Source organism: Chiroxiphia lanceolata, chromosome 2 (genome assembly GCF_009829145.1).
Source record: "Chiroxiphia lanceolata isolate bChiLan1 chromosome 2, bChiLan1.pri, whole genome shotgun sequence".
NCBI lineage: Eukaryota > Metazoa > Chordata > Aves > Passeriformes > Pipridae > Chiroxiphia > Chiroxiphia lanceolata.
The window spans coordinates 57,542,536-57,564,405 of NC_045638.1; the positions used below are offsets into that span (position 1 = coordinate 57,542,536).

The 21,870-nt window shown below is 36.7% G+C and overlaps 1 protein-coding gene across 6 annotated transcripts in view; it reads right to left on the minus strand.

The window, feature by feature from the left end:
• The window catches only part of FNDC3A (fibronectin type III domain containing 3A), a 113,690-nt gene that overhangs the window by 58,432 nt on the left and 33,388 nt on the right, over nt 1-21,870 (minus strand). For 5 of the 6 annotated variants that reach the window (XM_032678016.1, XM_032678023.1, XM_032678018.1 and 2 more), the window contains one exon: nt 16,386-16,461. The exons of the other annotated variant lie outside the window; for it this stretch is intronic. In XM_032678016.1, the coding sequence (XP_032533907.1) occupies nt 16,386-16,461 (76 nt within the window). The remainder of the gene's footprint in view (nt 1-16,385; nt 16,462-21,870) is intronic. 6 annotated transcript variants of the gene reach the window in all.

The window sequence follows — 21,870 nt, forward strand, 5'->3', positions numbered from 1 at the left end:
CTGTTGATCCAGAGAAGACAGATCTTGGAAGGAACAAGCATTAACTTCAACTTCCTTGCCACTCACCACCACCTGCTTGTGCTAAGAATGAAATTACATAATATAATTACTTGTAAAGGCCTTTTCAGCATCCTGATATTCAACTTGTTACACTACTGAGTTATTTTTTTCTGTGCACACCTACCTAGGTACATTGCCTTAAAACTAGAATGCAAAATTATCTGGCGCATTCTGCTGTTGCAGACCCGGCATTCAGAGAAGCTCCCCTGCCTTTGTGCAGATTTTTTAATATTCCCCCTCCTCAAATTACTATACACACATACACACGCGTATGTGTGTATATATATACACAAACTATGAATTGAATATGATTTATTGAATATTACCTATACAAATGTAATGTATTGATTAAGGAAATCATTAGCATTCATGTAAGTGCTGAAACAATTTTACCAAATTCTACGGTAAGGTATTTTAAAAGTATGGATAAGAGAGAAGACTCTGTGGATTTAAAAAAAACCACCTGTTTGAGCAAACTGGGATTATTACAACACATATAGTGTCAGAAACCCTAGAAAAAATTATTATCAGAAAAGGCTGCCAAGAGAAAATTTGGTGACCAACTCAAATTTTTAATTCAAGGCAGACATTAAAGATGTACTACTCCGAGTCCCTGGAGTCTACTAATAACTGAAAACCTTCAAGCTGTTTAGATTCCAAGCTAATTATATAAATAAATACAATGTCCATTTAAAATAAAATCAAAGCAGAACAAAAATTATTACGATTATAAGCAGCTGAAATCCTTCTAGTATATAAAATAAATACAAACCACATCTTTCTTTAAAGGAACCAATTTGGGAGTAGTCATTCCTAACTAGAAGACATAAAAAGAAGTTAGTAGGACATGAATTGTCTCAGCTTTCCAGAAACCCCATAATCCAGTATTCTACATGATAAGCCAGAAAGATGGAAAAATATGACACTGACTCCACAACTGGAGTTCTAGAGTTCAAAACCAGGGCTAAATCTTGTTCTTAGTATAAGGTAAAAAGTTAATGATAATTGCTGATTTTTAAAACACCCTCACACTCAACAGCTCTGCCTCACTGAAATTTTACTCCCTTAGATGCAATTCCCTGTAGTAGGTGAGTTTGCTGTTCTGGTCAGATAAAAAGATCATCTCTAACAATACAAAGCAATGGAAAGAGTTCAGTCCTACAGGACTGCCTCTCTTCACACTGACTGCATACAATTATTTTTATGCCTACATTTGAGGGGTTCACTTGAGTCCACTAACCAAGTTTTAGCAACACTGCAGTTCCACAAAGAAATGTTCATGTAGGTTTCTAAACCATGAAATAAATTTTGAAGTAACAGTTTATTACACAGTTTTGTTTCAAATCATGAGTGGAGAAAACAATCCCTGAAGCTGACAATTCAAAAGATGACATTTGCAATGTGAAATCCTTCTGTCATGACACAAACAGCAGGGAAGAAGCCTCAGGCAAATTATACAGAATCACATGACAAAAGAGAGACATAAGACCAAATTGAAAACATCTGATGTCACACACCTTACACTTTGCAGCATCTAAACCAAACACTTGGCCTCACCAGGGTGATTCACTGGCTACCTCCAGAGGACAACTCTCGGCACATTTATCAGGGAGTCACCTCATACTGAATGACACAAATCATTAAGCACAAACCATGTGCCCTCAGGCAGATCTCTGGTTCAGTCCTGCTCTAGTCACTCTTCTGTCCAATTTCAGTAGAGTACATCGAGTTTTCTCAGAGTGGATTCTTACTGTCAGGAAAAGGATTCCTCTTGTTCAGTTAGCAGGTAGACTAAATTCTGTGCTATGCTCAAGCAGACTAACCCCACAGCTTGCTCCTGCCTAGGAGAGTGCTATGAACACCAGACTATGGAATCATCAGGTCACCTCTGCTGAAGACAGACAACTAGAAAGTGGAATGGAACATGCTGAATTCCTTTAATCCAAGAGCTTCTAAATGGAAAATACAGAGCAAGCCTTTAAAACAGGAATCAGAACCCAAGACTTCATCTAACTCATACAGTAATTCCTATTATATCGGCAAAAAAAGGCAGCTTGCTTTCCCATGTATTTTCCCTCTGAAATCTTTTTTTGAGGTGAAGATGCCCATCTCTAAAAGACAACATGGAGAAAAGTTTAACTTAAGAGTATCCCCGAGCCTCATGGCTAAGGGACTCTGCTGGAACTGGGGAGCTACAAATTCAGATTCTGTGGTGCTTGTAGAGCTCAGATCTCTTTGGTTACAGGCGAGTGCCGTAACCAGCTTCCTGCTGCAGACTGTGTTTGTGATCATATAGCCCAAGTAAACACACAGCCTTTCTTTATGGAGAGACAGAAAGGCAACTTTTATATACTGTCTCTACATTGTCTCTGTCTCTGATGTCTGGCTTTTGACTGCCCCTGCAGCTTTATGTTTTGTACAATTACAGGCATATAGGGAATTCCATGGTTAAAACACGACAAGCAACGCATTCAGTTTGCTTGCTAGGATTAGATCCTGATTCAGTGGGTGACCTGGGCTGCATGTGAGACTTTTGCGGCTAAATCTAAGTTACAGCTAAGGTGGAATCAAACATCCTGAACGTGACCCCTTGCACAGTTCTTTCCACAGACATATTTTTCTGTCTTTTCTGTGTTCTCTTTTCTGTCTTTTCACTAATAACAAGAAAAGCCTATGAATGCAGCTACAATAGGGGATGCTCTGAAGACAGTGGAAATAAAAGTTGACTAAAAAACTACTGGTTTTGAAAATTCTTAACATTGCAACTGACATAAATACTTCACCGTTTAGATTAAGATTTCTGGTTCTGCTAATGACTTAAAGTCCACACAAAAGAATTTTCAAACTTTGCAGAAATTTGATACTGAATTAACCCCAAATCAGAGTATGCATAAAAAAGCACTGATATTCTTAGTCTAAGTTAGCAACATAGAAAGGCGCCATGCTTACTATAAACACCTGCAGCCTCTTCTGTAGTGAAATGTTTCCACTAGCACACAAATCACTGAATACTACCAACCAAATCCCACTGCAAACCTCACATTTTACTATTGAAAGTGATTTGAAAGTGTTTTTCAGGATCTGTGTTAGCTAAAAAAAAAAATAAATTAAATAATCTCAGGCTAACTAATAAAGACCTTTTAAAATTGTATTCACATCTTTTAAATTGTTATAGCATTTGAAATTTAAAATTTGGTCTTTTTGGTGTTTTATGTGACAAAAGCTCCTTGATTCTCCACAATGAGCCATTTACAGATCCCTTCAACATGGAATTATTTTCTCCAAATCTCAAACAATTTACCACAAGGGGAAGTATGTAAGCTCAAGTATTAAGCGCGTCTACGACAAAGATTTTTGTTGATAAAAAGCTTTCAACATTGTTAATTAATATGTCCAGAAAGAAAGCTATCTGGAAAAGCAGTAAGAAGGCACCAGACATAAAGATAAGCCTATACAATTGCAGTGTTCTCTTCAAATTCAATTTGCTCTGTAACCAAATATGTTTTAGCAAGTAACATACCCACTGCTTCAGCAGCCAAAATTAACTTGCAGCCAGAAAGAACTATGTTAGGAATCTATGCACCTGTGCCAAACAAGAGGCCAGGGATGAAACAACTAAGACTCACACATACAAAAGCTGTCATTCCAAATGAGAAGAAAGGAAAAAAGACAGATGCATACAGTGGAGTTCCTTACTATACATTATGTATGCATCAATATATCCCTCTATTAAGAAGCCTAGATGAGAAAATTGCTTAATAGCTGGAAAGTAAATGTGTCCTTTGTGCAGAAACCTTTTCATTGCTTCGCTACTGCCTGGATGCAGGAGATCTGTATTATCTGTTGCTGGACTGTGAGGGCTCAGGGACTGAAAATACCTCATGAATCAAGTCTATTCACCTGCAGTTGCAGTTTTATTCCTCTCCCCCACTATCATACATCAAGATCCATCATAAATGGATTCTACATAAAAGCATGAAGATCAATTTTAAAACAGTTCTTTTAGCCATACGTCTCCCACTGGACCGCTGTTCTAGAGCACTACTCACCTACATAGCCAGAAGGTTTCTTGTAATTAGACAAAAGTCATTTCACAACTATTTGACAGCCACTAGCTCTGGCATTCATTTTTCTTTTTTTTTTTTTTTTTAAATCCCTGGTGTTTTCTTACCAATTCCTAGCAAAACTAATTTTTAGCCAAACAAACCAAGCTCTTTTACTTTCTGTTTATATTCATTTTCCTGAACATCCTAATAATTCTTTTACACAACACCTGGAATCAGCTTCATTTATTCTTTTGTAAACGTGAGTTATCAAATTACAGTTGAAGTCTCAGCAGAATCCTGTAAAATGCTACTAAACATCTCAAGCTACAATAGCAACAACTGCCCTGATGCATTTTATGATCACAGTAACTGTTACAGATACATTGGTCTGGATGACCAATTTTTCTGAAACATCAAGTATTTCTGGAATATCTCATTAGCTGAAAGATACTCGAGTGCATTGGTGACTGAATGTTTAAGAAAGGACATATTTACATCCTAGGCTATCTGTGCATCATGCTTTAGCATTCAATCCTTTCCTATTTCATTCAGTATTTACAACTTAAAAAAAAAAAAAAAAGGGAAGGTTGTATTTACTCTGCTGAAGCTCTTTTGAGACAGTGATCAAAAAACATTCTGTGCTACGCTTTCAAGGAGGTATGCAGGTATCTGGCCTCAAGACTCCACTGCATACCTGCAATTCTTTACACCTGCATTCTCTAGTCCTTCTATCTACTTTCAGTGGCCTTCATATCCCCTAAAGCTAGATCCTACACAGATATAACCTTACCCAACATTGTCTCTTTTTCTCTGTGGCATGTTCCCAGGCACTTCAGACCTCTGTCCAGCTCTCTGAAGCTGCATAGAAACACTTACTTCCAAATGTACTACTTGTCCAGACCCAGCAGCACAACAGTGCCATACAAAAAGATGATCCAGCACCATACTTTTATGTGCTTCTGAAAAGAACTCCAAATCCAGCACCCTTCTATTTAACTACCGTCACCAACATGAGACCAGATTCTTTCCCATCAAAAATAATGGATACAGGACAAGGCTCAGTAACTTAGAAAAAGTGACAACACACTGAAATTCCACAAACATAATGCGCAGTTGGAAAGCTATTATGGACAAGTCAGTACTCTGGATGGCATTTTAAAAACCTGACAGAGGATGAACTGGAGAAACAACCTACAGATAAGGCTGTGTGGGCATACGAATAGTCTACTATGTGTTATATCTTTGCTGGAAAGGAATGCAAGGAAACTTTAATGTGTATATAGCCGCAATTAAAAGAAAAGATAGGATATTTCCAAGGTATGTTTTCCTCTCACTGATGCAATCTTCCTTTGCATAAAAATTAGAAGGGTGTAGTAAGCATAAAAATATATCTTTTACAAATATTTAATTGAAAAGACCACATAGATAGCATTTCAGATTTACAACCTGTGTAGAAAAGCACTTGGACCAGAAGTAAAAAGTGATCAAACTGTCAATAATCAATCTCAAAACCTCATGCTTGCCAGTCCTCTTGTATCCATCTGCAGTACAAATCAGGGAAATGAGTGGAAGTTAGACTCATACTAGAGGACTGGATGCCAGTCCTCTGCATCTCTAATCAGTATTTGTTAGTAAGATTTCAGATTAAATTGAATTTAAAAGCTAAGTAAGAGTCAAAGTACCTTTTTTTGTACATCTAACAAAACAAATCTTTGCCTGATCACAAAATAAGAAACAAAATACAATATATGGAAAGTATAACAAAAAGAATAAAGGCAAACTTAAGTATGTTTCATGTAATTTTCCAAATCTACCTGCTACTTAAGAGCTTTACTGAGATGTCTCTTTGCTGCATAAACCATAAGAATTAACTCTGTCAAGAGTGGTGCCTTTCAGAGTACAATCTCTTCAAGTTTAAGCAGCTGAGGATGCAACTCAGTAGCACTTCACTTTAATAGCATCTGTCCAGAGATTATCTTAAAGGCAACTTGTGGGAAAAACAGAGAAAAAGAGAAAGGCTGACAGCTCTCTGTAGACACTTCTTTGTCCTTCTGTTTCTCATCTTCAACTTTCATTCTGATTCATTCTTCATTCTTAAAAGGCTGCAGTATCATTAACTTACATCTCCTGGACCTACCAGTTCTTTGCCTGTCTCTTTCCAGGAATTTGACTGCTTCCACCTGCTTTGGTTGTTTGCTTTGGTTTTTTGGTTTGTTTTGGGAACTGGCTTGCTGAAGTTGTATTTTAGGAATATGGCTTTCCCTACTTTGAGACTTTGTCTTAGTCCACGGTCCTCTTGTGGTCTTTGTTCAGCACAATCCTTCGATGTTAAATGACCTGTCCATATTTCGTAAGATTTTTCTAGGATTGTTGAAATACTGCATTAGGAAGAGGCCATCATGGGGAACACTCACTACCCCACTCACAGTAACTTACATCTTATTGAAACTACAATTCCACGTTAACTCCTTTTAAGAATTATTAATATAGACTATCGGTTTGACATTTATAGGTCTTACTGCGGCTCTTTCTTTGGCTGCCTTGGAAGGCACATCTCTTCTACTTTTGAATACAGCTGTCAAGATCATCCAAGGGAAACACAGTACACAGTATTTATGAAAATGGCCCATATATAGGGCACCAAATGGAAAGGATAAGTGAAACTTCTGAAGAATGGGCTATGGGGAAAACAAATTGAGAACAGGCAAAGGAGATGAACCATATCCTCACAGAACAGCTGATTAATCAAAAGGGAAGCAAAATGTAGTCAGCTTCTCTAGTAGCTCCAAATCCATGAACCTGAGACCCATCTACAAGTTATTGGGTGCTGTACAGTCATTTGAAAAAACCTGAGGCTCTTTGGATGGTGTCCTAGGGCACCTGCTCTAGACAACTGTTTTTTCTAGAAGGACAACTGGAAAGCCATTTGAAGTGTGAAAAAGAGCTTTTCTTTGGCAAAAAGAAACAAGAAAGAACAGCACCATATATAGCTGTATTTACTACCAGTGAATTTGGTCCTTCTAACTTTGTTTGAAACCTCATGTGATTACATTGTTTCTTAATGGCTTTAAGTGGCTGAACTTACACAGCTTGTAACTGGTCTTTAACTCACATTACACTGGAGCTGTTTATGTTTGTGCACAGCTAGGCTATATGTTTGTAATGGCCTTGTTATCTTCTGCATCTTCTTTCTTTCCCTCATTTGGATAATAAACTGCCTTAGATGTAAAACAGATTGCTGCATGTCTGCAAAAGGAAGAAGGGGAAAGGAAGTTTTATTACCATGATTTTAAATATAGTTGAAGAATGTCATGATCATGTAACTCATGCAAGCTGACAAAACCTCAGTCATTTCACAGACAGTCAAAAAAAAGACAACTATTAATTTACTATTAATAACACATGCACAGCCATATCTATCAAGCCATGTGCTGCTGATTCATCCATTAGGGAAAAAAGCTAACTAAGAACAGAATTAGAAAATCCCTGGATTCAAAGTTGCAACACATAGTTAGATACAACATTCTTGGGAGAAAAGTGTACCTGGATCTACGCAGACAACTCAGTAGCCTTGCATGGGCGAAAATTAAGGAAAGGGAGACTAACCTCCTGGTCTCTTCCCACTGCTGCCTTGGCCCTCTGGTTACTCAAGAACTTCTGGCACCAGAGAAAGCATGGAGGCAGAGCAATGTCAGACCCTGTAAACTGCTGGCATGGCTGTGGCAGCCTGGGCATGTATGAGGAACCTGCTCTGTTTTGAGGAACTCTGAAAAAACAATGGCCAGGAGAGCTGCTCCACAACCAGGAAGATTGTTTTCCTTCCCAGTTTGTCTGCCACCCTTCACAACTACCAAGTGCTTGACAGGGGTTCACAAGATAAGGCAGGCATGACTACTTTTTGAAGTACAAATAAGACAAGAGTAAATCAAGTTAATTCAAAGCTATTTCTTATTAACAGTAATTCTGTGATAAAAATTTGAATGCTTTGACAGCTACAGCTATACATCAAGAATTTAGCAATAAAACCTTAATCTCACGGGGTGAACTATAAAAACTTTCCTGGGGTCTCATCTAAAAATCTGTAGCATTTGCCAACAGGTGACCCACCAGCATGTACTCATACTGTACACAGTGGTGAAAGAGAATCTAGCAAAAGTCCTTTATGCACAAAGTTCTAGCCTCTCCATTTTTACGAAACTCAGTACAAAGTCCACTTAAAAACATTAAGTTTGTGTTTCTATAAAATAAAAGCTCCATTTGCTTTTAAATAATCAGATAATGAAATTAAGAAACTTCTTCCTCTATTTAATAAGCAATCTTCATGAATCTTTATTATTTCAATCAACTAGGTTGCATCCAATCAAGATATAGAAAATGCTACCAGTGTAAGTTATGCTAAATGTTAGCACATTAAGTGACAATACTAAGTAAAATGCCTGCATCTCTGATTTTTGATTTAGTTCAAACCACTAACTGCTTACATTAGACAAACTTTCTACTTACACTAGAAACCAAGAAGAGATCCTACATAAATTTTCTCCTCTTTTCCTCCCATAAAGCAAGTAATACAGGGCTATTTTTTCCCCATCGACAGCATAGTCAGGCAACAAACCAGACTAACTGACTGCAATGCCACAGGACTATTATAATATTGCCAGATGCAGGCCTGTCAAGCTTAACATGCTTTATACAAGGCTCATCCAACTGATTCCAGACTCAGGCAACAGTAGCACCTGCATCTCAGCAGTTTAAGTTAATACTTCACAGCCCTGTGAGCTAGACATGCCTAACTAGAGACATGGAAACCAAGTTTTAGGGTTATTCTTAGCTGTAACTCGGGGCTGTCACTCCCTTCTCACCATGCACCTCCAAGTACCAGTACCCTCCATGTAAGACCAGATGTTAGATGCTAACAGAAATGGATGAGCTCAAAGAGTTCAAATGCTCGAAGATAAAGACATTCACTGTGCGTACAACTGTGAATCAACACACCCAAATGAGGCATCTTCAGGATGTAACCTTATTTATTTCAGCTTATAACAGTCAGGCTTTAGCTCCACAATGGAGACACCTCATTTAGGTATCTAAAATTACGTGTTTGCATGCAAGTTAGGACTTTAAACTCCCATTATAGCAAGTGGAGATCTACTTGGTACAGACAGCGGAGCTTGGAGAGCTATTGAGTGCAAACTGATGTCAGCTGAAAAGCACTGAGTGTACTACAGCTAGTGACTAAATCTTCACTAGTTTCAAATGGGAGCTTAGATCCCAGGCCACATATAGAAACATACATTTAGACACCTAAAATTAGATGCCTTCAGTATGCAGCTCAAGAACTGATATTTCAGACAAATGTCTCCAGAACCTTCCTAGAGTCAGGCTGACTTTGCAGTGTGCAGTATACCAGGGAAGGTTAACTGATCTGTATATAAAGGAAAATCAAAGGGGAAAAGGAGAACCTGACTGAACACCTTATGATGAATATAGTATGTTATGAACTCATTCACATCTCAAAATGAAATAAGACAGAAGTTAGAAAAATGTCTAATAGAAGAATGAGAAAACAGCTAAGGCAAAAATGTTATAGATACGTTTTGTCCATATAAAGAAACTGAATCTATTTAACACATTTTAAATAGAAATCAATGGCAGAAAAACTATGTTTTCCCTAAAACATACTACAATCAACATTGTGAAAGACATTTGAATTAACACCTTTTGTAAAACGCAGAAGGGTTAAGTCTTTGACAATATTTGCACTCTGTTTATCAGTCTAAGGTATAAAAAGAGCAGGTCCTACTTAAAATTATTTCAGAATGAGACAGCTCCAAATCAAGCTGCTACAACCATGCTTTGCAGCCACTTTCTCTCATCATTTCATTGCAACACAAAACAGAACTATGTCTCCTCTGCAGTCATACTCCCACATAGCTGACCAATCCTAAGATTCTTACTATCTTTAGTTTGACTGCAGATACCAAGAAATAAAAAAATCTATGAAACAATTATTAAATTGTGTATATTGAAGGTAATTTCCAAACAGAGGTGCTTTAAAGTTAAGCTACCCCTAGACTCAGCTCTGACCCTCTACAAGGACATTCTCAACCAAGAGTTAAGTAGCTGTAAGTCACTGTAGCTTGCTGTGACCCTATACTTTCAGCTGACTTGTCTTAGCTTCCCTCAATGCCTCTTATGAAGGCCCTCTGAATACTTCCGATGGAGATCCTAAAATTAATATGTAGAAGAGGATGTTAATCTAAGTATCCATATCCAGTTTCAGCCTCACATAACATGTTCAGTCTTCTACAGCATTGACACAGAAGGAATGGAGAAGACAACTGAGATTATTTACCATTTAGGGTGGGGTTGTTTTGAGGTTTTTTTTTTAAATAAACTGATGTATAAAAGTTTGTATATGTGTTTTCAGAAGGCTACAGTGGAGAAAAGCTGCAAAGTATCATTGAAGATGATAAGGAAGGCAAATTAACTTACACATGTCATCATGCAACATTTCAGTTGAAACGAGAAACAGGTAAATGGAAACAAGGATAAAGAACTAGTTTCTTTTTGGGCTACAGAAAGAAAAGAAAGATTACCTAGAGCAGCTTCTCTGGGTGGCTTCGGTAAGCTATTCTTAACAGGAGCAGGTAAACCGAAGACTAGAACTTTGTAATACTCATCCAGGTTTACTCCTTAGTAAGGAGTTCATTATCCAGGTTCTTAAGCTACCTAGAAGACTAGAGATGCTCAAAGAGAGAACTCCTGTTAACAGTTTTATTGCTTTTGCTAGTTTGTTCCATTACTAGAGAGCTGTGTATTTAAATAAACATTCTTTTATTTCTAAACTTAGCCCAGTGCTAAAGTGGATACTAAGTAATTTAACAAACAAGATATGGTATTTCTAGAGGTGATGTCACCCTTAAAGGCAACATATAGGATCACTACTGCAGTGTCAGGTATCCCTGTACATTCCAAAATCACCACAGAATGACTGTGCACAAATCCTCCACTTAACACAGTGGTTTAGTATTTGATAATAAAAAGTGGTGGTCTTGTGAGAGAATCATCTCCCAGTGACCATTAGCAACTAATAAAGTTCATTCTGAGGGGTCTGTGGCAACTTGTACAGAATTTAGGATAGTCTTTAACAACCTCCAATATTAGTTTTAAATAAAACTCAACACTAAAGCACCAGATGATATGAGAACAAGATAAATCTAGGGGGTTTTTTGGTTCAAATATACTTAAATAGCAGCTTGGATTTCAAGATGTTCAGTTTGGCTGCTCAAATGCTATCTGTAAACAAAACCACACAAAATCTGACAGCAGAAAACAGTAGATAATAGATTAAGAGCAGTCCTCCAGAGGACTTGGGGATACTGGTGGATGAAAAACTAGACACAAGCTGACAATGTGTACTTGCAGCCCAGAAATCCAATCATACCCTGGGCTGCATCAATAGCAGCATGGCCAGCAGGTTGAGGGAGGTGATTCTGCCCCTCTGCTCTGCTCTTGTGAGACCCTCCCTGGAGTACTGGGTTCCTCAGCACAAGACAGACATGGATTGTTGGAGCAGGTCCATAGAGGTCACAAAAATGGTTGGAAGGCTGGAGCATCTCTCCTAGAAGACAGGCTGAGAGAGTTGGGGTTTTTCAGCCTGGAGAACAGAAGGTACTGGGAACACCTTAATGCTGCCTTTGAGTATATAAAGGGGGTTTAAAAAATAGATGGGGAAAGACTTTTTACCAGGGCCTGTTGTTACAGGCCAAGGGGTAATGGTTTTAAACTGAGAGTAGATCAGATATAAGAAAGAAACTTTTATGACGGTGGTGAGGCACTGGCACAGGTTGCCCAGAGAAGCTGCGGATGCCCCATCCCTGACAGTGTCTGAGGCCAGACTGGATGGAGCACTGAGAAACTTGGTCTAGTGAAAGGTGCCCCTGCCCATGTCAGGTTTGAACTAGATGACCTTTGAAGGTCCCTTCCAACCCAAACCATTCTATGATTCTCTAACAGCTTTATTCACACAATATTCTGGATAATGGGCAGGTTTGGTGTTGCAAAGCTGAAGTTAGTCTTAGAATCAATTAAAGTTTGTGTTTCACTACTGCAGTCTCAGAACTGATGTATCTTCTTCTCCTCTTGGCTTCCTTGAAAATACTTTTCAGAAGTATTGCATTTCTTATTTCAAGAGAAAAAATCAGGTTAAGCTTGCTTAACTTTTATCCCAGAAACTAACCTTAATACTGATACTTCATTTAATTTCAAAGCATGGAGTATTTATGACTCATTCTAATTTACATAAGTCTTCTTATTCTATTATGAAAATGGCAATTTTCCTTTGCAGAGACATATAGAACATGGTCTCTCTTATTATGTCAAGTAACATTTAATAGCCTTTAGCTGTAACTTGGGACTGTTATAAAATGTGCTCAAGATGAGTCATCTTCATTCATTTATTCTGCAATAGGAAGAATTCATGAATGAGTGATCTGCAGTAATTCACTTCTACAAAGAGAGCCCATTCATACATTTCAAACCTGGTTTTCTGAATCACTGTAATGTAGCTGATTATTTCATTTTAACAGAAGAAAATCTTGGCTTAAGGAAGGTTTCCAGAGAAGTCTGTGTACTTCTAGAATGTGAGAAAATTTTCATAAATTTAAAAGAGCTCTTTTGAAAATAAACATTTTGGTCTAACACATGGATACATAGATGTCTTCCTATCTATCTAGCAAGAAAAACACAGAGTTTTTAGTTAGAGACTGACAAATGGCATAAACTGAAGTTGCATCAAGGGGGAGTAGAAGTCATCACCATCAGACAAATCCCAATGCAGGCAAAGTAAATCCTTAATAAAATCAGAAAAAATGGCCATTGGCACTCAGAAATGCTCACTCAAAGCTGTATTTAGGTCAAAATACATACAACATAAAAACAATTATGATCCAATAGTGCTAACTACAGAAATATAAAGTAATCACGCTTCTTATTCTACAGAAATAAAGAATAAAACACACACATTATTTTAAGTCATCAAAACTCCACCAAAATAAAGTAATAGGATTCACTAAGGATAAAAGGTGCCTTAACCATCATTGCTCTTTTGCCATCCTTAGAGAGTTCAAACCTGGAAATATTCTTAGGTGCATTTTCACCCCATCTTAACTCCCATGGAAGAGGCCCACATTAAGAAGCCACTTCTTTACTCGCTTAATGTAGTTCCAAAACAGTCAAGGCTTTACAGATCATCTGAGAGCTATACCAGCAAATAGATGGTAAGTCAATACAAAGACCTGTGTGTAAATGCAGCATTTTCTTCAGAAGTGAGGCTCACAGAAAAAGCACTGTTTGTTTCTCCATTAATTAGTGCTTTAAGTTTTCATTACTTCATTGATTCAAGGACAGCTCTAAACAGTCACTTTAGTCACACCTATCTTTTCTCCTGAAGAGACTCTGACTCATTATTTTCAGGTTGAGAAGTTCTACCCTATGTATAGTGTCGCCAAAGTAAGATAGTTCTCTTTACAAATAGAATATCTGACAAGAGCAGCACAAAGATTGACGGAGCATCTCAATGTTTCCAACAGACAAATATATGATGCAAGATAATACAATTAACATTATGGTTAGGTTTATTAACAATTCACATTGACTTCAGCAGACAGCACAATCTCAAGGTGAACTGACCAGCAACCAAGCACAAGAGAAATCCACAATTATCCAAGGAAGCGAGACTTACCAAATCATCCAAACTAATGTATCTGGCTGTCTGCGCTTCTACTGGGAATCCAGAAGCAGCTCACTACTTCTCAACTTCCAATCTCTCATTTTAGCACTGTACTTACATAATTTCAATTTTATATATAGTACATTCATGAAAAAGCTGCATATGTGCTTTTGCAGAGACTTTTAAATTAATACATTCAGAAAAGGGTATAAAGATGGGTAAATATTTACAGGAAAAACTAGATTTGAAAAGCATTAAGAAACATTATAATGACTAAATTAACTTCCCACTGATTGCATCTCCACTAAATTTCAGTCACCTTGGCCTTCTTCATGCCTTTTTTAAGATAAGCATCTGTGTACATTTATCCAAACCATTCTCATTATACATTTCTGCATCTTTAACTTCGATTTCACCTAATAACTGAGTGCATACAATGAAGAAACAACCAAGGAACTAGTGTGAGCTTTCTTTCTTTAGAGACAATGCAGTAAGACTCCTGCAGTTGTAACTCATTTTGCAGACTGGTCATTCATTTTGTAGACAAGCCAAGGGCAAACTATGTTTGAGAAGTTGTAGCGGAACAAAAAGGACCACCAATACCGAATTACTCTCTACAGCTTACACCATCTGAGATTGTTCACTTTATACAAATCTCTACACAGAAAACAGGACAGTAGACACTCCTCATTACTTGCAATACATATAATGAAAAAAGCTACAGCATCAATTATTAAGCCAGATAGACCCAACAAACCAAAAGGTGGAAAGATCCATTGGCATAGCACTCAAAACACAGAAATGTCTCAAGAGTGGCAAGAATAGACCAGAAAAGCAATATTCACAAGATCATGTGCAACTCGGATTCTGTACCAAGATTAGTGAATGTACAGATATGAAAAAATCTTTATGCTCCCTATTTAACTACCAAATGTAAGCCACAATTTCATCTCCAGGAAGGAGGAAGGACAAGGAGAATGTTTATGTGACAGGAGGTTTGCAAAAGCTTTGGAACTGATCTGGGAGGTAGGTTTCTAGATTGCCACTAGCACCTTTCAGGAAAGTTGTAAATACTGTACCTCAGCTTACACTTAGTGAGTCCCAGGAACAACTGCCTAATAACTGCTCATGCTCACTTTCATATTTAAAGCATGAAGAAATCCACAGCTGAATCAAATCACAATGGTGAGCTGCCTCCTTGGAAAGCAAGCAGGACTAGGCAAGGATAAAAGCTTTACCATGAAAGGTTAGAGTGTATCTATAAAGATATGATCTCAATATTTTTGCAGTTCATTAAACGCTTCCTGCTTTGAAGGTGATCATGCAAGGAAAGTGTCAATTAATTCCCCACCACTAAGCCCATTTGATAAACTAAAAATCAGAAGCAAACATGCAATACATGGCACTCTCCTCAGTATTTTGTGCACTAGAAACAAAATACATCTTATCTGTTCTTTAACTTGAATTGCAAGACAAAATTCACTATGTTCCCCTCAGGTACTGCCAAGTAATTATTACATATCATGTTTCAAATAAGCCCTATAGAACCATGAGCTGCAGCACTGATTCATTTGTGGCTCAAAGGATGCAACAATACCATGCAATCAGCACAAAGTTTTGAAATACGGTGTTAACAGACGCGTAAACTTCAAGAACTGTCAATATAAACCTAATTATGATTCAACCTTTTAATAGGTTATTTTGTAGCCAAAGGACCTGCCTATGACACTGGAAACCAGACCTTTTGATTCTTCTCAGATTGGAGAGAAGAGGGAAAGGAGATGAAAACACTTGCTTCAAATTCCCAGAACAGTACCTGTTGAAGCTGGGCCAACATTGAGAAAAAAAAAGAAGGTAGGATTCACTGGCCCAGAAGACAGTGAGTAAAAATTTGATCCCATAGCTGAACCTGCGGATACTCTCTTAACACAGTAAAATGGTATTCTAAACAGCAATAGCTGACTGCTCATTTCTTCTGGTACCTCTTGTAGAGATGCTTAACTGGTAGCTCCTGACATTCAGAATAGAAAACAATACTCAAACTGACCATTGCATAAGGGGGTGCTACACTTAGCTGAAGCATCTGTATTTTGAAGCTGCACTTGTCAGAACTCAGAAGTAACACAATTTGGCCCACAGAGACGAGAAACTAGTAGTGGGAAACAATGTCCACATGACAGCTAAAAATAAAAAAAAAATCCTCCTCAAACCATATTAACAACTGTAGCTTTTGATTTGAGGTCTGTGCAATAAATGAGGTTAGTCAGAAGTTGCTATAACAGCATTTCCCTGTTTGCTTTGCAAGCTGAAAATGTTCCCCCCCTTCCCCTCCCCAAGAAATTTAATTTCATCTAATATAGGGAAAAGTACTTTGTTTATGGTAGGGAAATCTAAATCCAATGATGCTTAGAATATAGTATTTTAGGTCTTTAAACAGCTCTTGTATTTAAAATAAGTTCTGTCAGTCTTTTACTTTCAACACCACAAATTGCCTTTTATTAATCCTGATTCAGGCTCAGGAAATATTAAAATAAATTTATCAGCTTTACCTGTAATGCACTGATACTGTCCATCTTCTCTTCTTATTGTAAATGTTTCCCCTGGATTAACTTGCACAAGAATAACCTTAAAAATAAAAGAGTGTTTACAACCATTACATAGGAATATGTTACAAAAGGCTGGTATGTGCAAAAAAAAGGAAAAAAAAGTTTTACTGGGAAAAAAACATTTTTTTTCCAGTTAGTAAATACATTATTTTTCACTTAACATTGCTTGCTGCCTTCATCTCACAGAGAAAGAGATAAGAGCAAGAACAAGCACAGATATTTTTAAACAAACATTTTTCAAAGAAGGAGAGAATAACAAGTAAAACAGTATCTGTACAAATTTTATTTTCTCAACTGCTTAGTATAATTAAAAAGCTATTTGTACAGCTTAAATTATTTCAACAAATTGCATTAACTTCAACATTAATCAAACCATTACATAAATTTCCAGAAAGAAGCCTAGAATTCCCAGTGTTTGAATTTTCATCAACCACCCAACAAACAGCTTTCAACATACGGAAAATACTGTGTCATTTCCTTCTTTACACGACCCAAGAATGTTTGTACATTCATTAACGATGAAACATTATTAGAAGTCATGACAAAGTAAGTGCACCAGATGCCCAGCATGAAACAATATGTATAATTTTATTTGTGGAAAGCTGGTTATCCTAATTTTGTAAACCCAAGCAATGCAGAAATGATAGCAAAGCACGCTTATCAGCCAAAATAAACAGAGGAAGTCTGACGTACCAAAGAAGAAGCCTGTTAACCATTTTAGATTTCTGTATTCTTATTTGAATCCTGCCTTTCTGTGAGAAAAAAGCTTGTAAACATGAAACACCTAGCTAAAATTATGAACAAAGGAGGGGAGAAAAAAGCAGAAGAGCAGGTTCATTTCATAATTTCTGGTCACATTTTTCTTCAGTCTTGCTTGCACATGTCTAAATGAAGCCTATGTCCTCCTCCTCGTACGAATCAAAGGCAGAGAAATCCTTATAAACATGACTCTTAAGCATTATGGACAAAAATTTACTTTGTTAAATTGTTAAAAGAAAATTTGTTATGTTTACAAAAAACAAACAAACAAACAAACAAACCCAAAACAAACCAGGAAACTTGAGTGTTACTCATTTTAGGATACCAGAGAGAAATGAAAAGGAGAAAAGAGAAGGCAGAAATCACATTAATTCCTCCCCTTCTGGTAGAGCAATTTCACAAATTAATGAAAAGATGGCAAGTTCTACTCTAACATAGCTGCAACTTTGATGAGATATGATAGACACTCACATTTTCAAGCTTGGACTGTGTGACTCAACACCGATTTAGCTCAGCTTTGAGCATGCACTTAAAACCCACTATTTTTAGTTGTTTCACATGTTTTTTCCAGAAGTTTTAGGCTCTTTGAGAAGAAACAATGAACTATATCACTATTTACATTTTATCATGTTAATAAATTTTCCAGATCTTCTGAAGTGTGCCCTAATATAAAATTATAACTAACAGCTAGCATTCATAATATAATCTAAACTTAGGACAAGATGTTTTTAGTAATGAACTTCAAATAAGACTTAAAGGTCTTCAGAAAATATTGTATTGCTAGAGTTTATTCAGAAGAGTTTTAAGGTAGCTTTTTAACAACTGGCTATCATCACCTTCAGAATGTGACAAAGGAGAGATATAGGAGTGGATGAGTTGATCTCCTTCCTTTTCTGGGCAAAATATTTATGTTGGCTTAAACTGAGTGAAAAGCTTTGGAAAAATCTGATGGTTCAGACTCTCTTATGCATCAATCATTTTGTGACAAATTCTGTTGCTTTACTCACAGCACCTAAAGACTCATTTCTGATATGTCAGTCTCAGTGGGAGTAACCTTTAACATGGGCACTTTTCAAATGCCATTTCTCTTACTAAATCAACAAAACACTAATTAAGGACTTCTCAAGCTTAACAAAATTATGTGAACTTAGGACACTGAGGCTTTGATAAAAGCCAAGAATCCTACAAACCCTTTTAAAGCATAACCAACCATAACAGAACCTAATAAAATTTAAAAGTGTAATTTCTCAATGTTAACAGAACTTTGACTCAACATGTTTTTGAATCAAAACATGTTAAGGCATTGCCATTAAGAAATTGGAGTACTAGGTCAAAAACTAGTTCTGTGTCATTTCCACTGGGACTATAAATTTTTTCCTTTAAACAGTTATTTAAAGATGATCCACACGACCTCAATACAGTTCCTGATGAAAAACAGTACAAAATCTCTTTCCAGAGGCTAACATACAGTCTGACAATACAAGAGTGCAGCTACACATTTATGCTAAAATATTGCATAAATAAAACACAATAACCAGCCAAATGGCTAAAGTTTGAAATACTTATAACATCAGTTGCCAAAGACTGTCAGGTTTAAACAGTAAAATCTCATACTTTTGAATAGTATTTAATTTATTCTACAAAGGCTATTTTAGAAGATAAATCCAAACCAAATGAGCAACATACTAAGCTTTGTAGTAGTTTAATTAAGTTGCCCAGATTGGCAAAGACCATCCTCCTAACAAAACTAATCATGCCAAACATTAGAAAGCTCAGTATGCTTTTCCTGAAATTGCTGTTTGAACTCAGGCAGTGGCTCAAGACCATTAAAAGCACAGGAAATGTGCTGAAGGTCTGGGGCAGCAGACCAGGTCAGCAGTCCGTCCAGCCCAGCACTTTGACTCTACTGCATCAACTGAGATGCAGTTAAAGGGGAGTAAGTGAGCCAGGCCACTTCCTGCAGTCCCATACTGGACTCTGTCATTGTCCATAAGTTTGCCTAAATTTTTGAGTTCACTTACAATTTGAATTGCCTCCACAACTTCCTATGGCAGCAAGTTCCTGAAGTTTACTTTTTTAGACATTTTAAAACTATCTCCTACTAATTCCATGTTCCCTAGTTTCTCTACCATGGGATTTGCCGAAAAACAGTTCTGAGTAAATTTCACCCACCTCCTTCAATACTTTTTTAAGCCTTGGCAATTCCCCCCTCCTTGTCCCCAGTCCCTGCAAACTGAGGGGTCCTAATATTTCTGATCTCTCCTAGGAGAACTGCTACATTCCCTTGACTACGTCAGTGATAGCTAAACGCATATAAGTATTTGGAAAGTAAGCAGTGCTCAGGAACATTCCCATGTGCTAGAACACTCACCTGCAATAATGAATATGCCATGAGTCCTGAGCACAACATAGGCTGATGCCAAGGAGCAATCTTCTTCCATATAAAACTGGAAACTATTCCTGAGATCACTCTTACCAAGCAGTTTGCAAGAAAAGATGATTTACTAAAACTGACTGGCTTCATGACACTTAGCCTCAGTTTCCATAAACATTTGGAGCACACTTAAATTACTAATATATAAACAATTCCTGACTGTAGCCTGAAGAAATATTACATTTTGCTTCTTTCAAGGATTAGTTAAGGGACACACTCTGAAGTAGCTTTTAAAATCTCTTCTTCACCTTAAATCAGAATTTGAGCTGGTCTGATATGGTAAATACACTCTTAGAATACAATAATTCTTATATAAAACTATTCTATAATATTTCTCTCTTCAACGAATTCCAAATTAAAATATAATTTTATTGTAACTGAAGTAGTATAATCACATCCTACAGAGATACATTGACTTGGACATACTACCACCAACAGATATGATAATTTAAAAATAATTGCATCTCAGGATATTCTATATGAATTATTACTACATTTGTGTGAGCAGGGTGGAAAATATTCAGATCTTGCAACTAGAGAATTAACAGAAGTACAAATGTTCAAAGAGGAGAATGCTCAATGTTTTTTATTTTTATTCAGTAATCTCTTCACTATCAGCAAGAGAAACTACAGGATGTTTCTGCAGGCTGAAGCAGGAAAGCTGTTTAATGTTTTTTCAAAGTCTTTGGCTTATTTCTACCACAGAATATGTAAATTTAATAAAAATGGCTGGAATCAGAAAAAAACCCTGTAAGACTAAGAATACAAACAACAAAAGGTGGAAGGGAGATCCTAGACTCAGAGGGCTGCCTCCAAAGAAAGGAAAAACTTAAGGTCAAATGTTAACACCTATCTCCAAAAAGGTCTAGAAGTAACTTTTATCAGCAAGAAGCAGAGGGTCCTTGAAATACCTTAGAGGTATTTCACTCTGCCAATATGGTCACAGCAGTGTCTTTTAAAAGCAAAACAGCAACAATACAAAATGTAGCTAATTTATATTTTACTAATCCTTGTCTTTAGGTATAAGAACACTTTCACAAGCAGCTCAAGATTTTGCTTGTGCCAGACAAATACACAGTTAACGTATTACTTCATTGGAGCACAGTGAGGGACAGAAAGGAATTTAAAACACAGAACTAGTTAACCTTGTTTTGAATATGTTGTTTTGCACACTAATTAAAGCAAAAAATTTCATTAACTCCACTGAAATAACAATTAAAACCAAGCCTTCATTCTGTAAGATATGCACTTCTACAAGCTTCTCTACTTGAACTTCCATCCTCCTAACACAAGTAGTGCTGTACTAGCAGACTGACAGGTTTCAAAACAATTTCAGCTAGCTGACAGGAAAGAAGGGCAGCATCAGACCTGTGGCATCATCATAAATGCATATTTACATTACAAGAAGAAGAGAAATGTTCCCCTGGTACTTTCAGTGACAAAAAAAAGTGATAAACTATAAATAGGCTTGCACAATTAATAACTATTCTTCATCATGTGATTAGTAAGCAAGATGGAAATAAACCTATGTATGTTATTGAGAAGTACCAATATCAAAATCAGATTCATCCTAATAAGGACCCTAGATGAGGTGAAGGACTTACAGAGCAAGAAAACAAAAGCAGCTTAGGACTAATCCACAAGGATGTTACTTTACTGTTTTAAGGTAACATCTTTCCATAGCAAAAACTGTAAATACAACTAGAAGTCCAAACTATTTCTGTCACTATAGAGTGAAAAAAAAAAAAAGCTGGTAAGTAAATTATGAAACAACTCAAAGAGCTCTAAAAACTAACTTGATAAAAGATCTCATAGCAAGTTTGACACATTTTTCTTCTTTTGCTCACAACTATATATGTGCAAAAGCAGCTCTCCAAATAAAATGTAAAAAGCTAAAGAACAAAGTTTTCTCTCCAAACAAACATACATGATACAACCAGTCAAAAACTAGTGCCTCAAAATTATTTTGCCATTTCTATCGATTACATATATGCAGTGGACCTGTAAGGCAAAGGGGATTTTATTTTAAAAAACCCCTACATATGCAAAATATTAATAGTATTTTTAACTTATTGCTTAGGTTCCAGAAGTTCAAATTTAGTCCAAAGTAAAAAAAAAAAAAGAGTAACAAAAAACCCAACACCCAAACAACAAATGATTGTGTTTAGAGGCATACTAGATACTCTTTCACACAGATACAAAACAAAACACATTCAGAATTGAGATAGTTGTTAA